Source organism: Terrapene carolina, unplaced genomic scaffold (genome assembly GCF_002925995.2).
Source record: "Terrapene carolina triunguis isolate 2854851 unplaced genomic scaffold, T_m_triunguis-2.0 Scaffold67, whole genome shotgun sequence".
NCBI lineage: Eukaryota > Metazoa > Chordata > Testudines > Emydidae > Terrapene > Terrapene triunguis.
Window position 1 is genome coordinate 19,083,968 of NW_020664418.1, and position 23,222 is coordinate 19,107,189.

Genomic DNA, 23,222 nt, shown 5'->3' on the forward strand with positions numbered 1-23,222 from the left:
TGTGAGGGAAAAAAAAGCTCTTTCGATTGGATCCATTTCATACATTTATGGATTTTAAGGCCAGAACGGACCATTACATCACATACTCTGACCTTCTACGTGTAACACAGGCCACAGAATTTCATACAATACCCTTGCACTATGCCTATTAACTTGTGTTTGACTAAACCTTTTCTTCCAGAAAGGCATCCAGTCTTGATCTGAAGACTTCAAGACACAGAAAATCTACCACATTCCTTGGCAGTTTGGTCCAATGGTTACTTACCCTCACTTAAAAATGTTTGCCTTATTTCTAATTTAATCTTGTCTGAATCAACTTCCAGCCACTGGTTCTCAACCAGGGTCTGAGGTCCCCTGGGGGGGCCGCAAGCAGGTTTCAGGGGGTCCACCAAGCAGGGCCATGCAGTGGGGCTTCAGCTTTCTGCCTGGGGCATAGGGCAGAAAGCCAAAGCCCCACTGCATGGGGCTGAAGCTAAAGGCTCTGAGCCCCGCCATCTGGGGTGGAAGCTGAAGCCTGAGCAATGTAGCTTCACAGGGCCCTGGGCAATTGCCCTGCTTGCTACCCCCTAGTGCTGGCCCTGGCTTTTATGCAGAAAACCAGTTGTTGTGGCACAGATGGGCCGTAGAATGTTTATAGCATGTTGAGGGGGCAGGGAAGGGGCTCAGAAAGAAAAATGTTGAGAACCCCTGCACTAACTGAAGAGCCTCCAGCACCTTCTTTCCATGAAGGTACTTACACACCTCAAGTCATTTCTCAATCATCTTTTTGATAAGCTAAACAAATTGAGCGCTTTAAGTCTCAAACTGTGAGGCATTTTCTTTAGCCCTATTTAGTTTCACAGCCTGTCTGTCACTTTTATACTGCACTCTGAAAACCTTGATTATTCACAACCAAAATTAGCAGATGTCAGGCAGATGGCTCTTTAAAACAGTGCTTTGGATAATCAAGGTCGGGTTATGTACATGAGAGAGTTTGTTGGCCATAAGAAAATTGGCCGAGTTGTTTCTTCAGGACTAAACTAAACTAAACCCTACAGGGCCAATCAATTTAGTGCATCAGTCCATACTCCTTTCCCCATGACAGACAGAACCCTCCTTCTCTGTAACAACATACAGAAAGAGTACCAGAGTGAAGCTTTTTGGAGAGGCAGCCCAGCGCTTCACAGTTGTCAGTGGCCATTCCTGCAACACCTCCTTGGTCTTCTCATCCACACGCATCACTGAGTCTTTGGTGATGCCCAGCAAACGAGGAACCAGCTTGTTTTTGCCCTTCATTTTTTCCTGTAACGGAAGTATCAAGGATTAGTTTTCACTTATCAACAGGCATATGACAGAGGGGAAAGGAGGAAGTAGACTGGGAATGACCGTGACTGGATACACTTACATAAAGGAAGAACTAGACCAGGGAAGCCGCGGCCAGCACATCGCTCGCCCGCGCCACTTCCCGCCGCCCCCATTGGCCCGGGATGGCGAACCGCGGTCAGTGGGGGCCGCGATCGGCCGAACCTGCCGCGTCAGCAGGTAAATAAACTGGCCCAGCCCACCCGGGTGCTTACCCTGGCGAGCCGCGTGCCAAACGTTGCCGACCCCTGAACTAGACGCACTGCAGAGGACAATTCACAGGCCCAAACTCAGTTTCTCTGGACATGGCAAGTGCATAGATTAATTTAATGTTGACACACTGCTAGAAGTGTTTTTTCATTCATTTTCAAAACACTGTTGTATTCAGAGCCTCAAGCATTCACTGTCTTTTTTTCATCTTGTCTACAACATGGTTAAGTAAATGCTCAGAGGGACTCAGTCCAGAGTTATCCTCTTAAAAAGACAACTCTGAACACACACCAGAATTAAGTGATAGGATACACATCTCCAGTGACTTTTAGACTATGGCTTCATTCTCCAATGCCCCACACCTTGTGCAGTCATTTACACTGGTGTGATGTGACTATCACTGCCATTGTGGTTTGGTAGCAACTTACAGTCACTTTTAGTGATTGAAGTGACTATCCAAGCTACAGAACAATGGAGCATCACGCTCTATAGCTATTGCTTGATTTTCATTACAACTTCCTTCTACGTGGTCCACATCTATCCTACTTTGCTTCTTAGATTCAGATATCGCACTTAGCATAACTTGGAAAGAGATGTGAGCCAAGAGATTTCATACCAAAATTCTACTCATGTTCAAAGCTTTACTCGGGTCTTGAGAATCTGTCTTCACCCTTAATCTGGTACAGCTTGAAGACATTAAACTGCAACTGACCTTCACTGTGCAATTCAGCACAAGTAACCGCTTGTGGTGGGGAGAAGAAACCCCCCCTTCAAATAAAAAAGGCATTTTACAATCCAAGTCTTTGAAAGTTACTTTCAACTACCCTGGTAGTGATATTTTTGTAAACTAGCTTTCCAATTTAAAAATTACATTGGAAACAGTTCACATGACACTTCAATGACCGGTGGCACCTTAAAGACTAACAGATTTATTTGGGCATAAGCTTTTGTGGGTAAAAACCAGTTTTTTACCCATGAAATCTTATGCCCAAATAAATCTGTTGGTCTTTTGGTGCCACTGGACTCCTCATTGTTTTTGTGGACACAGACTAACACAGCTACCCCTCTGATACGTCGTTCAATGACCAACTCCCACCCAGAAAAACTAAGAAGCATGTTAGGCAATATACTGTAAATTAGCTTCCAAAGCCTTCTCCCTGTAGAATTTCTGATAGTGTTTTATTAAGAGAATGAAGATTTAGCAGGGAGCAACACAGATTAAGGATTCTGAGGTTTACAGGAGGCAAAGTCAGCCCCATTTATTATACATCATAGCTCTAAAACGTTTGTTTTACTAACCATTTAAACAACTTCACCCATGTCAGCATCACTATGAGGGGGTCTCTCTAGGCTGACAGGTGCCGTCTCTCAAGGGCTGAGTATACTGCCTCTCTAGCACTTAAAGTCCATAGAGCAAGGACCAGATACCAATTTACTGTGCAACAAAAAAATCTATCATGAAATGCAAATGATTCCATATGTTCTGCTCCCCTTGAATTTATTTTATGTCATGGGCTACAGAGAATCAACTCCTATTTACGTCCTACGTCCTTTGTTAGATATCAGACCTGGACTTCAAATTATTCCAACTTCCTCTCACACACTTCTTTCAGACTGAAGTTCTATGCCAGTTACAGAATGATTCAGTTACTATTTGCTTCAAGCTACAAGGAAAATCATGGAGTCAAATTGACGCATCCATGAAAATGCAAGGGTAAGTATTTCTATCATCAGCCCAATGATCCAGTTAGTCATCGCTGAAAAATTGGACTGAATTCTCAACTTGATTGTTTGCTGTTAATGTGCATGCTTGTATAGCTTTAATATTTTAGTTACTGAAAATTGCAGAGATATTTTCAGGATAGCTTCTAATATACAACTTCATGATTAGCTGATGAAACCAGTGTGAAACCATCACTAGCTTATTGTGCTTTCTAAATAATTACAGCATTTTTTTCTTTTAAAATTTATGCCCAAATTAAATTTCAGTACTTACGATCCTGAAGAACCATTTAGTTCTTCATTCATAAATCACTATATTGTAAGCCACTTAACTCACTTGCAAAATAATTTAATGCACTGAACAGTAATGAAGTATTTAGGTTTTGCAAGAAAAGAAAATGAATTTAGGAAAATGGAATAAATACATACAGAGAGCAAAATCAAATAAGCATGTAATAGGCATCCCTGGGAAGATGCCAAATGCACACCATATATTCTCTCCAGTGGATAAATTAATTCTGGCCTATGATGTCTGAAAACAACAATCTCAGAGATGAGATTCTACTTTAATATGTCTCCATAAAAAGGTACCTAATACGACAGTCACTTCTACTTAAAGGAGCAAAAGCTAATTAATGATGTCAAGCTTTTAGAAAGTTATCATCCATTTCACTTTCTGCAGAGCACCTGAATGTTCCTTCAGCTTAAGTGGAATTTGTAGGTGCTCAGCATTTCAGAAAATCAGGATTTAGAATCCTAATTTTGGGAGCCAAGGATGGAAAATCTAGACTGCAGTTCTCTTCTTACCTGGACCACCTCATTGAGAGAAAACTGATCAAGCAATGATTCAAGTCTTGTTTAGCAGCAGCAAAACAATTCTATATCTGCCAAGTCATGGTTTAGTCATCTTCTCTCAATTATAAAATTACTGTGATTTTAAATGCAGAAAATTCAAGTCCTTAAGGTGATGGCTGTATGAAGTGTAAGAGAAAATAACTGCACAATTGAGAATATGGTTCTTGTAAGATGCAGAGATTTCAATATGCACATTCAGGTAAACCTCTAACTCCCAAGCTGGGGAAAGCAGACTTGTGGTGTTTTTCTAAATGTTTTGAGGGGAAAATATTTTGGTAGGTCAATTAAAAAAAGTCAAAGCCTGAGACAGGCTGCCTTTGACCCTGACAATTGAATCTAGCACAATGGGGCCCTGATCTGATTGGTGTGCTACCACAATACAATTCAGTGAGCTCTCTTTTTAGTGGAAAAGGCTGTCCTACAGGCTCAAACCTTGGATATGCAAACTTTGCTTTCAGAAAGTGGTCTGGGGTAATACATAATCAAGCACGTCTGTTGCCAGCATAATCCGAACTTACCTTAACAAGAAAAAAGGACACTCCATATGTCCTGAGGGAGCGTGCTAGCTTCACATACTTCACTTTAGCTTCAATTTCAGTCATCTCTCCACAGTTCTTGTGTTCCTAGAACAAGAGCTCAGTTTTACTTTGTATAACTTAGACTGAATAGAAATAATGCCCACTGGAAACTATGAAAGGAGCTTTTAACTGATCGGGGCTGCTTTTTAATTGTGAAACTAATTAAATCAAAACATCGCTGGGCTGAAATGTTAGCAAGGTTATATATTCAAATTTTCTGACACAAAGAATTATGGAACAAGCTGCCCAAAGGGGAGTTTCTGCCTAATCATCACCAGTTATGTTTATCCCTCAAATCATGGAAGTTTAATATCCCTTCAAAAAAATTTCAGATCTTACATAAAGCCACTCTGGAGATTCCCAGCATCCACACAAATGACCAATCTTTTAAAAATCTTGCTACACTTAGCCCATGATAGGCTGTGAAATTCAATGCCATATGATAGTTGTGCAACACAGCACTTCCTTATTAGTTATAAACTTGACACCTGTCATTTTCATTGATCTACCTTCACTATACTATCCATTATTTTGTATATCATCACCTTCCTCCCCCTCCTCCCCCCGAGGTAAACAGGCCCAATAATTTCTTTCTCTGCAGGGTTTTTCCACGTCCCTAATCATTTTGATACTTGCCTCTGAACCCCTCTCTCTTTGTTGTATCCCTTTTTAGATATTGCCATTGGAGATTAATACAACTTTCCATGTGAGGCCATACCCTGATTTATACACTAAAGTTATGCCATTATCCATCCTATTTTTGCACATTTTAACTTTTTGGTTTTTTTGGACAGCCACTGTACATTGAAAAGGGATTTTTAACCTGTCCACAACGAGACAGACATCTGTTTCCTAGTGGTTACAATTTATTTAGAAGTACTCAAATACTAATAGTTCAATATTGGTTCCAAAATACATTGCATTACATTCAACACAACTAAGTTTTAGTCACTGTGATATCCATTCACCTAGCGGCACTTCAGCCTTCAGCTTGTTGAAAATGGAGCATTTATTTCTATGTTTCGTCTCTTGGCCAGTTTCTTACTCATAAGAGTCCTTTACCGCTTACCTCACGACTACTTAGTTTCCCTAATAGCCTCTTGTAAGAGACGTTCCCAAAGGCATTTTGAAAGTCCAATATAATGTTACCTGGTTCCTCTTTATCCAGTACTTTGTTGACATGCTCAAGGAGTTCCAATATAGAGTTCCATACAGAAGCCAAGCTGGTTCATCCCAATGATATTACGTTCATCTAGGTTTTGAATTCTTTTTTAAACTATCATTTAAACCAAGTTGCCTGATACTGAAGGAAGGCTTACTGGTCTATTACTACCCTATTACCTTCACTGTTACTCCTCTAAAGCTTCTTGGCCCAGTCCCTTTGCTCAACCAATCCTAACCTCCCCCACTCCTCTTCTTGGCCCTCTCCCTCTCAGCTCCTCACCCCAGCCCATCTCACAATCCATCCCCTGCTCCCAGCCACTGCCTTCCCTTAATATATTCCCTTTGTGCCTTGCCCACACCTTCTGTTATCTCCTTCTGCATTTCTGTGAGTCCGTTTCCTCCTCTTCTCCATCCTCTTCCATTCTGACTGGGCGTCAGCAGAGGGAGAATCAAGAGCATAGGGAACTGCCTCCCTGTTCTCTGATCTGGTGACCAGCACCACAATGGCCCGTGGTAGCTGGGAGGAGCCACTGTATCCCCAAGATGGAGCACTGTCAGTTGGCATTGTTGGGACTGTGTATGTATAGAGCAGCTGGCACACAGGAACTCTGAGAGGCTGGAGCACACTCAGTGCAGATCAAATATTTGGATAACTTAGCTGCCAAACTGACTCCAACAAGCCTCTTGAAAACATTCAAAATGAAATTCTTCTGAAGCCTATAACTTGGCCAAATTGGGACTGCTTGTCACAGGGATGCTAAATGACACAACCCTAACAAGACAACCCCCTGCCAAATTTCAAATCCTTGCTCCTAAGTATGTAGGTGCTATAACATCTCAACAAATCTGTTGTAACAATTATTTTTAACATGGACAAAACAACATATTTCCCCCTAATCTCATCCTCAGAAATGGCTGAGCCATTTTTTGCTGAAATATTGCAAAAAAATTCAGTCTGTGGCTGACATTCAGCCTGGAAAAGGGTTGGGCAACCACAACTATAGGTGGCAGTAGTAATTCCACCTATAGCAAATTCATGAGCTAAAAGAATTCCTGGACTGGGAGCGCGAGGAATAAAGAGGATAGCACTTGACAAACTCTAGCAGTGCATAATTAAAATTATGTTCCATGCTGAGATCATATGTCACTGCCACTTTCTTCATGATGTGAATAACCATATATCAGCTGCTAACTTCAGAATTTTCCAGACTAGATAAAATTGCTCATATACTTGCGTGTTGCCAGGTTTATATATTAATCAACACTGACACGAGTGCAAGATCCTATAAAATGTCTCCCGCAGTATCAGCATGTTGGGTATTTGATCATTTCAGTCATTAACAATTTGATCCTTCCCAGCCACCTCTCTGAATTCAAGCATTTGCCAACAGAACTCTGTCGTATACAATGCTTGAAGCTCATGCTTGAGCTATGAAGGCATAAAAAGTTCTATGGATAAAATTAAACTGACCTCCCTAAGTGTGCTTCTATTTCAGTGCCAATGCATTTCTTCATGGTTCAACATATTTGAGGAAAAGGTCTAAGGAACTTTGAACATGCACTGAAAAGAGAATAATCTTCAACAACAACAACAAAGGATAATAAACATGCCAATGGAAGAAAAGAGAGGCTGTCAGCGTCTTTACACTTGAGTTAGTGAGAATTTATTATGTAAGCAGAGGACATGCACAGACTACAGAGCTGTGGAAAGCAAACTCTTATTACTCTTACAAAAGACAAGAGACTATTAGGTTTTTCAGTCTCGTAATTACCTGAAATATTTTCTTTTCAGCTCCTCTTTGTTTGATGTATTCTTTAGGCAGGAATTCTTTCAGACTGGAAAAAAGGTACTATAGTTAAACAATGGCTTTGCTTCCCGTTACCTCTTTGCCAACAATAAGCCCCTTTGGCTCCTAAAACAGGCACAAAATACCATATGATGAAAGAAGACCATGACTGACTAAATATCAGAGGTGAGGTTAAGGAGATGAACTGGCATTAAAAATAGCCATTTCAGCTACATCCTTATGTGATGAGAATTCATATTTTTCTGGCCGACAAAGTAAATAATTGGGATTCTTTCCTTCACTAAAGCTTCTGATATATTTCAACAGTTTGAAATAGTGCTCAAAAGAGTTCATATACAGATGTAAAAGACTGATTTTATTTTACTTTAGGGAAAGATATCAAAGCATGAGCCAACTATACATCTGCAGTTCAGTCACTACCTCTGCTTTCTAGTGGCACTACAGTTTATTAATGTGTGCACTAGTACCTATTGCTCCCTGTAGCGGGGTGGTCACCCGCTCCTGCCTTAAAAGGCTTAAAACAGTCCGGGGAGAGGGCTGTGGCAGGAAAGGAGAAGTGGGGCTGATTGGGGAAAGCAGCCTCAGCTGGGGGCCACGCCCCAATCAGGCCGAGGCTGGCTTAATGAGGGCCCAGTTGGCCCTTATAAGAGGGCTGGGGCCAGAAGCCAGAGACAGACGCTCTCTAGCTTTGAGAGGGAGGGACCTGGCTGCAGGGAGCTGAGAGAAGGTACCTGGAGTGGAGCAAGGGGGAAGGGCTGGGGGAAGGCCAAGGTTGCTGGGGAGCTCCGGCCTGGAAACCCCCCAGGCTGTGGTCTAGTGGAAGGCCAATTAGGTACTGGGGTTGCAGGGGGCAGCCCACAGGTAGGCAGAGGCAGCAGGTCCAAACCCCCCTTGTCTATGATGAGTGGATTTTACACTGCAGTCTGCCCCAGTGAGCAGGGGCTAGATGATGACTGGCAGTAGCTCACAAGGTGGGATAGAGGGTTGGGGGTTCCCCCGGGTGGGGAGACCCTGAGACTGCGGGGGCATTACCACGGGGCAGCACCTCAAAGACGAGGGGCACTGGGTCCTGGGAGGGACACGGGGGGCCAGCGGCAGTGGGACACCGGCCTGCAGAGGGCACTCCGGAGGCCAGAAACGCTAATTCCCTGAGACAACCAGCAGGAGGCGCCGCAGCGGTGAGTCCCGCACCGCGACACTCCCCATCTTTCCAGAAGTGTTGGAAGAATAACATTTTATCCACAAAAGCAGTTAAATGGATGCTTAATATCAGTAGTATCCTGAAAACAAAGTAACAAATAACCAGTTTTAATTTCTGTGGCACTTAAGGTCTCAAAACATGAAGTGAATTAAATGTGTTCAGTCCCCAAGGTGGAATTTGGCACAATAAATAGCTTTAAAAAGCTCCCAAATCACAAAAATCTCAGCCCACTTGGGGCAGATGTCACCCTAAGGGCAGCCACTGAATATGATTCTCCAGAGGTATCTCCTTCCTCTTATGCAGGGGTCCCCAACACGGTGCCCGCAGGCGCCATGGCCCCCCCCCCCGGGCGTCTAAGCGCGCCCACGTACTGGCTGGCGGACGAGCATTCACCAAAATGCCGCCAAGAAGCGGCAACGTCAATAGGCGTTGCCCCCGAAATTCCGCCGTCATCCAGAGGCGTTGCCGCCGAAATGCCGCCAAAAATCGGTGACATTTCGGCGGCGACGCCTATTGACGTTGCCGCTTCTCGGCGGCATTTCGGTGGATGCTCATCCGCTGCCACGGTCCTCAGAGGCTTGTTGTCTGGCGCCTGCCAGACGAAAAAGGTTGGGAACCACTGCTCTTATGCACTCCTCTTCCCATTCTCACTCCAGGGCCTCAGTTACACACAAGAAAGTGAAGTGGTAAGTCACCTATTAAGTGCCAGGCAACTATTATTATTTGCTTCCAGCCATTTAAATTAGTCTTTGGGATCATTATCTTGTAGAGCTTTGTATTTACAGTGCACTACACAGGTAGTGATATCATGGACAGAATGAAGGACTTATTGTAATATTAGCTATATCTACACTGCAACGTAAGCCCAGGGTTCAAACTCAGGCTCCAGCCTAACCCCACCTTCCATCTACACACAAATTGCACTAACCAGGGCTCGGACCCAGAATACCAAGACCCCAAGGGGATGGAGGGTCTGAACCTGAGTCAAGCTGGGACCCCGCATTCAAGTCATATTGCTTTGCAGTGTAGCCACAGCCTCATTCTACTCATGCTCTGGGAGTCTGCCAAATGTATCCCACAATGCCATGGGCTGACTTTCTTTGTCCTCTGGACAGTCAACTTTGGTGGAGAATCAAATTTTCCTACATTGCACCACAAAGGGCTAGAGCTGACCCATTTTAGGAAGTCATTAATGATGTGGATGATGGGATGGATTGCACCCTCAGCAAGTTCACAGATGACACTAAGCTGGGGGGAGAAGTAGATATGCTGGAGGGTAGGGATAGGGTCCAGAGTGACCTAGACAAATTGGAGGATTGGGCCAAAAGAAATCTGATGAGGTTCAACAAGGACAAGTGCAGAGTCCTGCACTTAGGACGGAAGAATCCCATGCACTGCTACAAGCTGGGGACCGACTGGCTAAGTAGCAGTTCTGCAGAAAAGGACCTGGGGATTACAGTGGACAAGAACCTGGATACGAGTCAACAGTGTGCCCTTGTTGCCAAGAAGGCTAACGGCATATTGGGCTGCATTAATAGGAGCATTGCCAGCAGATCAAGGGAAGTGATTATTCCCCTCTATTCGGCATTGGTGAGGCCACACCTGGAGTATTGTGTCCAGTTTTGGCCCCCCCCCCCCACACGACAGAAAGGATCTGGACAAATTGAAGAGAGTCCAGCGGAGGGCAACAAAAATAATTAGGGGGCTGGGGCACATGACTTACGAGGAGAGGATGAGGGAACTGGGCTTATTTAGTCTGCAGAAGAGAAGAGTGAGGAGGGATTCGATAGCAGCCTTCAACTACCTGAAGGGGGGTTCCAAAGAGGATGGAGCTCGGCTGTTCTCAGTGATGGCAGATGGTCTCCTGCTCTCAGGAGCAATGGTCTCGAGTTGCAGTGGGGGAGGTCTATGTTGAATATTAGGAAAAACTATTTCACTAGGAGGGTGGTGAATCACTGGAATGGGTTACCTAGGGAGGTGGTGGAATTTCCATCCTTAGAGGTTTTTAAGAGCCAGCTTGACAAAGCCCTGGCTGGGATGATTTAGTTGGGGTTGGTCTTGCTTTGAGCAGGGGATTGGACTAGATGACTTCCTGAGGTCTCTTGCAACCCTAATCTTCTATGATTCTAAGTCTGGCATATTGGTGGTGGGACTCAAGCCCACATAATGCAGTGTAGATGCTGGAGCCGCAAGTTGGGACTCAGGGTTCAACAATTCTTAACCTGGGGTTACAAATTAGTGTAGATGCTCAAGCTCTAAATTAACAAACCCAGAGTCTGCTGACTTGAGTTCTAACCAACCCTGGACTTACACTGCAGTGTAGACATACCCACTGTTTAAAATTATTTTAATCCTACTTCTGAAGAAAATACATAGTGTTCATCTATGCTGTGACACTATAACTGAATCTTACTTGGCAGTTCATTTAATTGTGCTAACAAAGCCACCTAAATATCACACCCTAAGTACACTGAAATCTCTTTAATTGCTCATCTGTTGAACTATTCGTTCAGTCCAACATGCAATAGCAAGCAGTGTTTAAGTAATTTAATCCTGTATAAGTTTGCTCCTTCACTTGCTTAAGATATTAAATACATGCTTCCAAAGTTTGATATTTGTCGTGAGCATCAAGAACATTTTTCTAATGTTCATTAAGAAAGAAATCATCACAAAGGGGGAAGCTATTGCTTGTTACAAAATAGCTTGGATTAAAGGAGCTATGTGATTGGTTACTGGTTTTGCTTGGAGACCAAAAATCTGGGTGGGCAGTTTAGCTACTTAATACTCCCCTCTTATCTACATACCAATGAAAAAGGGCTTCTTTAAGACCTCTCTAATAGCTATTTTCTCAAATTTAAAAGCACAGCCTGCCCGCATAGGTGCCATGCATAGCTTAAATATTTCTTCATCCAGATAGTTAAGATTTGATCAACCAGGAACTTTCACAGTTAATACTAATGGAAATTTATTTTGGCATGTTCTGTAAGGAAATTCCAACAACCAGTATCTAAGTGTTAACAAAATGCAGGCAATAATCTTTATTTGCCAAAAGTCATTTATCAATGACAAAAAAGGATACTATTAAGGAGCTCTCCCTATAAACATACTGTAGATATGGTAAACTAAACCAATCTGTTTTGGAAAAATGCTGAAAAGTAATCAACCCTATTTGCTTTATTTGTTTTTGTATAAGCAGATGGAATCTCTTATAGAAGCCTGTTATGTGTTGAGGTCACATTGTTTAGTCAATGAACACTGCTCAACCCTATTTCAATTGAGTTGTAATGTGCAACTTAAACTCTTTCAGACTTAGATTAAACATATCAGTATATTTCAACGGAAAAAATAAGAACACCTGGAAAAACTGATCAAGGAACATTAACTGAATGTTACAAAAAGGCTAACGAAATGTACATGCAAGAATTGGCATGCGCCTGCACAATGGATATATACTGTTTGTGTCAGTGTCACATAAAATGCCTCACTATTCTGACTGAATTATGGCTAATTAAAATAAAACCATTTCTAAGAAAAAACCCTAGAGACAACAGGCTCTTTTTAAGTTGAGCTGTATGTGTACTCCACTAGAGGAAAACTCTCCTCTCTCCCCTAAGATGTGAATTTCAATTATTTATATATTGTTTGTCAAAGATAGAATCATACAATCCTAGAAACATAGGGTTGGTGAAGGGACCTCCAGAGGTCATCAAGTCCAGCCCACTGTGCTGAGGCAGGACCAAGTAAACCTAGTCCTTATACTGCAATGGATTTTGTAGTTTAATGAGTTACAGTACGTCTGCCATAGCCTGCACAGTGGAAATCTACGTTCTGCAGGTTGTGTCCAACACCCTGAGAGCTGCTGGGTACAATAATTTTTTTATTCTTTGGAAATAACCAGGAAAGACTAAACCCGAAAAGGTTATCAGCAGCTGAACTCTGTTGTCATAGCACAGCAGTTTGAGAGAAGTTAAATGAGCTCTAATATGGGAAACCCTGCTGTGACGGGAAAACTTTTTTTTTTTTTTTTTTTTCTTTTTAAGAAATTAAAGGAATAATGCCTCTAAAGAGGAACACCTACTGTGAACACTAGATCCAGATGTCATAACCTTCACTTAGTATTATCTTAGCACAAGGGTTCTCAAACTCGGGGTCAGGACCCCTGAGGGGGTCGCGAGGTTATTACATGGGGGGTCACGAACTGTCAGCCTCCATCCCAAACCCTGCTTTGCCTCCAATATTTATAATAGTGTTAAATATGTTTTTAATTTATAAGGGGGGTTGCACTCAGTGGCTTGCTATGTGAAAGGGATCACCAGTACAAAAGTTTGAGAACCCCTGTCTTAGCACTTCTACAGCATCCCACTATATCACATCACATCAGGAGGGGAATACACAGACAATGGTCAAACCCTGAAGAAATCAAGATGCTCTTATGTAATTGTTACGCAACCAGTCTCAGTAATGCGGACCAGGAATAAATTAAGTCTATTACATATAGTGTTTTCTGAGACATCGGTAGCTCTTTAAGTAAAGAGTCATTGACCAATCAGTAGTGAGACTAAACACAGATGGTACACAGGAAGTTTGATTACTCAAATTAATTGGAACCGAAGGATATTTGCTTCTGTGATTTGTCTGCATAACTGAGCATCATGTAACAGTTGCTTTAGGGAACTGTTACAATAACTAAGAGTTCTTGACAATCAAGGTTGAAGCATAGTATGTTCCAAAGCACACCACCATTTTTAAGAGAGTCTCTTGAATACCTTAAATCAAGTATAAAGCTCACTAAAGTAACGATTTAAGAAATGGCACTGACTGATCAAAGATCAGTCTAAGACGACAGAAACACAGAACACACCCACTGTTTTATGCATTGCTGCATGGACAGAATGACGCACAAATTTAGAAATTAGCAAAAATGGTTTACTCTAAGAATCCAGGTTTGTGTTTGTGCTCTACATGAGGTCCAAACTGGATTTGTGCTTGAAAGCCTCCAAACTCGCAAGCCTTCTCGAAGGAGACCGGATGGGAGCCATTCAGAATGTCATCTCGAGCCTATAAAGGTAAGTAGAGACATGTCAAGCACATCAGAAGCCGTTAAAGTGTCTTTGAAATTCCTTAACAGCCAGAACACAAGCCAAGAATCAAGCAGCAAGCTTTCCTGTCAGAAAGTATCTGTTATTCCATTGTGGATATGTTTATAACTAACAAAATAAACAAAGGGCCAGGTCCTTCTCTGGTGTAAATCTCCATAGTCCCACTGAGGCCAAGAGAGCTGCCCCAGTTTTCAAAACTGAACCTCTTGCCTAAATATTTCATGTGATTTATATACAATATACCCTGCTGTAACAGAAAGGAAAGTTATCTACCTAATTAACATGGAAAATACTAATTGCAAATGTATGAACAGTGATGGATGACAGCCACCTGCATTTTCCTTTATTGTCATGTGTGTAAATGTAGTGGTTGCAAAAGGTACTGGAACACTAAGACTGTTTCACAGACCCCTTAGATATAGTCTGTCTACACGGACCATAAGTTGAAAGCCACTGGTCCAAGGTAACATCAACGGGTGCAGTCACCATCTACCTCATTAGGGAAGGTCCTGATGATGGAGAAAGAGCAAAGACATTCTTCGGTGCAGTGTAAGTCTCTGATTTCCTTGGAGTGTGAAGGGTCCGAGCCACTTGTACTAAACTGGTCAGAAGAGAGAGACTTCGTGTTGCTACAACTGGTGGCGGCAGCTCCGATTGCACTGGAACTGACAGACCCAGATGGTACTGATGGAATGGCTGTCACTGGAACAGGGTCTGGTATCAAAGAAGCCCTTCCTTTATGGGTGTTAGAGTCCTGGCCCTGGGACTTTGCATGTCCCAAGTCCTTAGAGGTTGACAGAGTAGGTCTGCTCAACCTCTAAGGATTGACGATTTCAGAGATGACTTAGGAGGAGACCTACTCTTATGTTTGTGTGAGTGTTCTCTGCCTTCCCGATGAGACCCCAATAAGGAGTCTGTGAGTACAGACTCCACTGTAGCAGAGTAGGATCTTGTGGTGGGAAGTGTACTCTGTGTAGATTTAGGTTGATGTACAACAGGTGCCCCCTGTCCTGGGTCCGACTGCAGCCTCATGGCCTTCTCTATGAGGTGTTTTCTAAGCCAAAGTTCCTGTGCTTCACAGGTACAGCTAGGGAAAGAGCAGCAGATATTACAACTAGCCATGATATGTACCTTACCAAAACAGTACAAGCACTGCATATGGTTGTCGCTGACCAAGAAGGAATGGGGCAAGACACATAAATCTTGAAGCCTAGAGTTCCTGGTGTAATCTGAAAACTCTAATAGAGTATCTGGGTTGGGGAGGCGTCCACCAGGTAGAGATTCTATCTAACTATAAAAACTTTACTAAAAGCTATAACAACTATTAAAACTACTAACTGTGGAAATAACTATATATAAAAAGCACGAAGGCAATGTTTAATATTTAAAGACCGAAGAACCCAAAGGAGAGCTCTGAACACTGGAGGCTCCAACCCAGGCCATAAGGTGGTAAGAAGGAACTGGAGAGCAGTTGGCCTGCCCTGCACTTTCTCTCCTTGGTTGGGGGCACAAGAAGAGCAAAAGCACATGCACAGGCCAAAATTCTCCAACTCCAGGGGCATGGAGAGCATGTGTATCCCCAAAGTGGAATACAGACAGGGACCAACCCTTGAAGAACTCTTCTATCTCTCAGCCTAAACAGTCATCTGGATGGCAAACTTTCAGTAATCATGGACCTGGACCAGGTTCAGGAGGACTGACCTATTAATCTCCATACCACATAATTAATTCCTAGGAAGTGATTCTGTGATTGTGTTCATACTACTGATGCATTACAACATGTTTTGTTAGAACCAGATTGTCTATTTTAGACACGATTTTTATAAGTTACCTGTAAAACAAGTAGACATTAAAAGCAGGGGTGCTTTAAGAATTTAGCTAACTATTCCCTCTGCAAAGTTTATCCATCTGGCTCAGATATTTTTTGCCTTTTTCTGGTAGCCCCAATGCCCCTGTGAAAGCCAAAAAGACTTCAGCTTTAAGACATGGCAATTACGAGAACTTTAATGATTATGAAAATTAAGGGCAAAAAACTGAAACCCGCTTTTATAATGAGGACAGGTGCTCTGGCCTCTTTCCCAAATAATACGTAACTGCATCTGCCATCTCAATATGGTCAGTTGAGTCATTATAAACAAGGCCATAGAAAATGGGAAGCGTGGTTCTATCATGAAAATGCACACCAAGACACAAAGTAACTTCAAATGCCATTTTTACAATGGCCAACAGATCCAATTTGCTCGTTTTAACAATAAATCGTTTTTCCAGCTGCCAACACCTCAACTAGTCTGGAAAAGTCAAGCAGCGTTTTTCAGGATTATCCATCATTAATATTTTTCCTGAGGCAGTCTGCCCTCAGTTAACAGACAAACCCAGTCTTCAAATGCTGCAACTCCCCTGTTCACACAATTGCGTGTGGGGTTGCAAAAGGTAAGCGAGAACAAAATTTGGCCCTGCAAACCAGACATCAAGACCTGCTCCCAACTCCAGAAACGAAGCTCATGAAAGAGATACAGAATTTCCCCAAGTTCCAATTCAAATACAGGGCTGGGATGGTAAAGAAATAAGACCATGTGGGAGCTAAACACACAAGCAATTACAGTATTAGCTATAACAATACCACACAGAATTCCTCAATAGGATGGAAGAGGTTTCTCTGCTATACGTACTCTACCTGAACATAAAGCAAGTTCAGCTGAACAGGATCTCTTGAATCTACATTCTGGTCCGAATAAAAGAATTTTCGCCTCAGCAGCAGTGTTTCATTTTCATCAACTCCTTGTTCTCTGAATGTTCGACTGTGATCTAGCCAGTTTACTGGAACAGAAACACAAACACCTTATAATATCACAAATTTATATTTTACCTTGCAAAAATTACCCTAAACCCGGGGTTCTCAATCTTTTTCTTTCTGAGGTCCCCCCAAAGTGCTATCAAAACTCCATGGCCCACCTGTGCCACAAAAAACATGTTGTTTTCTGCATATGAAGACCAGGGCCAGCGTTAAGGGTAGTAAGTAGGGCAATTGCCCAGAGCCCCATGCCACAGGGGGCTCCTCAAAGCTAAGTTGCTCAGGCTTCTGCTTCAGCCCCAGGTGGCGGGGCTCAGGGTCAAACAGCCTCTTGGGTTACAGTACTCACAATCATCATCTGTATGAAGCTTCGCCTTCAACTTCTCCATTTTTCTTTCATCTCGTAACAACGTTCTGTCTTTCTTAAGTGTACCTGTGCCCTCCTCCTTTTTCTCCTCAACGCTCTCCTGGATTACGGAGTACTCTTCATAATTGGTTATACCTACAAGTGTGAACACAGGATAAGCATGCAACTCCAGCAGCCAAAACATGAAAATGTAACATATACTAGGACAGCAGGAAAGGGTTTATTCTAAATATTGTTTAAAGTGTAGTATATTTGAAGTTAAAATCTAAGCACATTCCAGACCAAGTGCTAAAATGTATTATTATATGAATTTATCGAGTATGGCACCTAGTCAATCTTTCCAATAAAATTTGGCACCAAAAGCACAACATCCGTCTATCAGGCTCAGAAAATTATCCTTCAAAAAATTATACACTCTGTACGTGGAGTTGATTCAGTATTTACCTTTTATCAGTCTCAAGAAAGTTGCTTTCTTAAAAATTTTAAATCTCCTGAGAAAGGTAACCAGGTCAAGCTCTAGTGGATTTTGAGCAGAATAAAGTTCCAGAACTGAGGCCATGTGATGGAGAATTCCGGGTCATGGACTCCTGCAATTTCTTCCTTAAGTATGGGTAGACAAAATGTGGCAGAGCACTGGGAAAGAAAACCTCTGAAACATCGGGATTCTAGGCAACTTTAGTGCTTTACAGATGTTAATCCTCACTATAAATTTCACATGAAACTGTATCGAGTGCCTGTGTAGAGCACTTAGTACACGTTTAAGTTGCTCTCATTTCTTTGTCTTGCTTGTGTTTTCCAGTATTTGTTAAGCACTGACAATGTGAGTTGTGCTATTCAGGACAGAAAGAGTCTAAGATGACTAAGGAGCCATACTGTACACCAGCTGCTCTGAGCGGCTTCCATGGTCAACTCCCGACAGAACACAATATCACAGTGAAGTCCAGAAGTGACAACAATATGGGTCCCCGTGGCTAGGCATGTTTGTGAAATGAGCAGGTGAAAATGCAAGAAGGCATTTCTGGTCACCAAGCCATTTCTTTACATCACCTGGAGAAATGACCTACTTTTTCACTGATTACTAAATTGTAGCAGTTTTTCAATGTGCAATTCACATTTAAATGTAGTACCCAATTCAAACCAGCATTAAGACACTGGCATAAACCAGTCCTGTATATCTTTAGTGATCACATTAATATAAATAGAAGCCTTTGCCACTCAATAAGATAGAAGAGTAAATTCTATCCCTGCTTAAACATTAGTTAGGCATGAAGCTAGTTTTACTTCACCACCTCACAGAAGGAAACTTTATGTGGAAGAAATAAATACTGAAATATTTAAAACATTAGGTGTCAAATAACGTAAGCGCCTCTAACTGGGGAGTGCTATCTGGTAGCAAAACGTCTAACGTGTAAATCCCCACTGATTCACAAAGGAAGGCAGATGCAACCGCTTTATGGGATGGGAAAAAAGCCATTTTGAGTATTTTAATGCAGCGTAACTGATGCTGAACACTACCTATTTTCAAACAGGCATAACAAGGCTGATGTTGATAAATTGCTGTATATAACATGCATAGAATCCGGAAACCCAAGGTAAAAACCATAGGGGGGGAAAAAATCATATTCTCTTACAGATTCAGACCAAGAAATCTCACCTATCCTGCTGCAAATGGTAACCAGCAATTCACCAACAGTTTTAGAATCATCCACCATAACGGTTTTCACTGATCCATCCAGCATTCGTATTTTCTGAGGTCTCTGTTTCTTTTTGTACTCCAAAATATCCTAGGGAATAAACCACACAAAGAATTACACAGCTTCAGAACCATTCCAAGCCAGTAAACCACTGATGTAGCTGAAATCTGGAGCAGATTGAAGTTTTTATTTGACAAATACAACATTATTTTTTAAGAACTATTTAGACAAACTTTAAAAGCTTGTTTCCTGCATCAGGGGCTAGTTCTAGTATTGACAGTCAACGTTGCTTTAGTTTAAAAACTGTGTTAGTGACTCTACTAAACCCTACTATTCAGACCTTCAATAACCTGCTGCAGAGTCTTCATGCCACAGCGGCATGAAGGGGATCTAAAAGCCCTGGCTGTTCTCAGAGGATTTCCCCAGTACAGGTACTGTGAAAGACCAGCCATAATGGTGCTGAGGACCCCTCACAAGCCCTGGCACACAGGGCATGCTGAGGTGGAGCTAGAGTCAGGAAGGGTGTTTCAGGGGCAGGGCTGCAGCACTGCAGAAGTTCTGGCCAGCTGTTTCTTAGGCCCCAAGGGTTGTCCAAGTTACACCGGTGGTCTCTATGGCCCCTAGAGCAGCCCACGATTGGGTAGGCATAAAGGTGGCTTAAAGGTGCTAGTTCTGTACTGCACCTCTCAAAGGCTCAGCACAGAATCTCACCCAGGAGTTCAAACCCTATTAAAAATATCAGTTCACTTCTGCTTCCACTCACACGTAAGAAAGAAAGGATAATCCCTTCCTTGTAATGAAAAGGCTAAACCACCTCCTGGTACCGTACCAATGTATACGTTTGGATGCAAAATGACCAATATTTGTGTCTTACTCAGAAAATTAGTGAGTATTTTTCATTCTTTTAGCTGGGTATTCTGTTCTACGGTGGTTGCCAACTCTGACACTTGTAGGATAACAAATGGTTTGTCCTTGCATCCAAATGTTTTTCAAGGACTTAAGTTCTTTGTACTATATGACTGTCTCAAAATCTGTTGGTGAAAAAAAGATGAAAGAATTTTGCTATACCCCACTTCGCAGCATATAATAATCCAGTGTCCTTCCAGCTTCCAACCAAATACCTTTCCGAGGATCTTCATCTGACAAGAACAGACCATAGTCAGAGGCTGAGGAACAAAACAGAAAAGGCACGATTACTGTGGTAAAACAAACGAAGAAAAACAATATGGTGAACAGAATTCAAGTTCAAGCTTCTGTCAATTTACGTTCCACTCTTAATGAGTGTTTGGAAAGAAAATGTAGCTTAGACAGCAGAGGGCAGGATTTTAAAGATAGGCTTTACTCTACACTGAAGTGGATGGTTCATCAAGCAAACCTCATCCTGCATGTGTAATACATAGTTATAATTAACTATACTTGAATAAGACACTTTTATAATAATCAAAAATGCAGAAAACTTCAGATTTAAGGCTAACAGACTTTTCACTCAATCACTTCATACTACTAACCAACAGTTCAGCTTTAAAACATGCAGAATTTACTTGATGAAAATGTTTCACTGAATAAACTAAGAATCCATGAAAACATCTAATTCAATTGCTACTACTTTCCTGGCAATTACAACTATGTGAAGTTATTCCTCTCTTTTGTATCCATGATAACAGTGTCTGTGAGTACGCTGCACATACTTTGGACTAAACACGTCACGATCTCTTTATTGACACATGTTAAAAGCAAGATTGTAGCATCAGGTCCGTACTGACTACCAGCCATTAGAAGTGCAACAAAATAAAGACCAGTTTCTGCCAATAAAGCCTAAAGAGGTTTATCTTTTTGTTGAATAAAATGGTTAAACACCTAAAGATAGTGAATTTTTATACAAACTGCTTTGAGCCAGCTTTCAAAGAAAAAATCTGCTTGCTTTTTTAATAGATGCTGTGTAACCTAACTGTCTCAAACGTACAATTTATGAAGAAATAAGCTTCTCAGAGCAATGTAGCCTAAAAATATGGAGTTTTAATGAAGAAACCTTTCCCAAAGCCCCTGACTGTAAAAACACACCAGAAAGTTCCTTACATACATTAATTTAGGAAGCTAATCACTGGAAAGCAAACCCATAAACACAGCGATGATTAGGAAACATAAGATCAGCATACAGTCAATTACATCAAATCATTCCACAAATTGTGCATCTAATATAGCTCCAAATATTCATTCCTCTCAGTTCAATCATGGACAAGCAATGACCTTTGCACAGTACATATTATTCTTACAGAAAAATTAGCATATTGTGTTTATTGCATTCTGGTGCTGGTGTGACAGTGACAAGCCAACCAGTCTGTGTCACTTGGTGTAATTATGTAGTATCCCAAACTAACCTGTCATGACAGTCTACACTACAATGCTCACCACTTTTACAAAATTCTGATAAATCTTGTACAAAGTATATCTTGCGAAGTATCATTGGAAAAGTCATAATCTGCTGAATATTACTGCCCTGTTTAAAATGTGTGCATCAATACTGTATATGGAGATATGAGATTTGCCATATGTTTGTTACTGAAACATGCTGTGAGTCTGGGGAACACCCAGACTAGCTCTTTAGAAATAACAAAGGACTGGCATATCATCCCCAGAAACACCTCAAGCTGCAGGTATACAGAAGGTGCGAGCAAGAATTTGCAATTCATATGAAGGACTGAGTGCAGAGCATATAGGTAATGGGTAGAGCTCTACGAAGATACAAAATTTGTATCTGCATCAAATCTGCAGTCCACAAAAATGATCCGCGGATACCTGCAGGGCTTTAGATATAAAATTTGTATCCCCATCTAATCTGCGATTTGCAAAAATGAGCCGTGGAGATCCATAGATTTGCAGGGCTCTAGCAATGGGGCATCCAGACCCCATGAAACAGCAAGGACTTTATCAGTAAAAAAAAAAAGCGTCAGGATATAAAAAGGGCCTGGCCAACTCTCTCCTCCTGCCTCTCTACTGAAATAAGATTGCTTGAAGGATTTGGAACTGGGAAAAATTAGTCCCAGGCTGGGAAGGGACCCCAGCCTGTGTACTAAAAACTGTGAACTGCCTGCAACATTGAGAGGGGTGAGAAAAGCTGTTTGTTTCAAATTTAGTCTTGGTAAAGTTTAGGAAACAGCTTGCAGTTTTTATCTTTTATTTCTTTTTGTAACCAATTCTGATCTTCTATGTCTACATCACTTATAATCATTTAAAATCTCTGTAGTTAATAAATTTATTTTAATGTTTTATCTAATCCAGTGTGCTTTTGGCGGAAGGGCTTGGGGAATCTACTCAGGTAACAAAAGCTGGTGGCATGATCATTTTCTTTGTTAAAATGATGGACTTTATGCACTTGTATTGCTCAGTAAGTTACTGAGAAGTACAAGATGGTACATTTCTGGGGTGCAAGGCTGGAACTAGGTATATGCAAGTGTTGCCCAATATGTAATTCAAGAGTGGCTAGGCATAGCACTCTGGTATTTGTCTAGCAGTGACTTGCACGCTAGAGGCTGATGTGAGTGGGCAGAGTTGAAGCTCACACAGCAAAGGAGTGCATAGCATACACCACACTGAGAATTAATGGGGCATAGCTGTCCTATAATCCAGATTGTACCCTCAGGAATGTCAAACTTGCCAATTAGCTTCATCAGCAAAAGAGGTATGATACAGTAGCTCAGTAATTATATTTCTACTTAGCAGTGTCATTCACACACTTATTGCAATGCAGTTGTATGTTTTAAAAAACCTTCTACACAAGAGAAAATCTGTAGTTAGATGAGTTCCCTTCCTCTTGCACCTGACCTTAAAAAGATATGCAACCCTAAATTTCTATTGATTTCAACAGAAGTTGAGTACATTCAGCACCGTGCAAGACTGGACTAATAAAATGCCTTTTCTTATATCCATATACTAAGGCCCTGTAATGCTAAAACACTCCTCTACAAGGGAGAAAATATTTCTGTATCGAAAACATACCACTATTCTTGTGATAATTAGACTACCTAGAGAAACAACGGTATTTTGGAGTGGTAGCCGTGTTAGTCTGTATCAGCAAAAAGAACGAGGAGTACTTGTGGCACCTTAGAGACTAACAAATTTATTTGGGCATAAGCTTTTGTGGGCAACAACTGCTTCAAAATTTATAACAAAAATAATAGCTCTAAAGTAAGGAAGGTATATGTAATGAACAGGTTCATTATTTTTTATTATTTGTATTATTGTCATACTTAGAGGCCTTAGTGACAGGCCAGGACCCCATTCCTGGTTGTAAGGGCTTACATTCTAGAGCAGGGGTCGGCAACATTTGGCATGTGGCTCGCCAGGGTAAGTACCCTAGCGGACTGGGCCAGTTTATTTACCTGCTGACGCGGC

The 23,222-nt window shown here is 41.7% G+C and overlaps 1 protein-coding gene across 1 annotated transcript in view; it reads right to left on the reverse strand.

The window, feature by feature from the left end:
* Window positions 1-23,222, reverse strand: part of TLN2 (talin 2) — a 183,990-nt gene that overhangs the window by 158,298 nt on the left and 2,470 nt on the right. The window contains exons 2-9 of the mRNA XM_024199754.3: window positions 19,899-19,996; window positions 18,791-18,920; window positions 17,119-17,271; window positions 16,653-16,795; window positions 13,810-13,937; window positions 7,643-7,706; window positions 4,647-4,751; window positions 1,126-1,281 (exon numbers count right to left, since the gene is read on the reverse strand). Of these exons, the coding sequence (XP_024055522.2) occupies window positions 1,126-1,281; window positions 4,647-4,751; window positions 7,643-7,706; window positions 13,810-13,937; window positions 16,653-16,795; window positions 17,119-17,271; window positions 18,791-18,920; window positions 19,899-19,996 (977 nt within the window). The remainder of the gene's footprint in view (window positions 1-1,125; window positions 1,282-4,646; window positions 4,752-7,642; window positions 7,707-13,809; window positions 13,938-16,652; window positions 16,796-17,118; window positions 17,272-18,790; window positions 18,921-19,898; window positions 19,997-23,222) is intronic.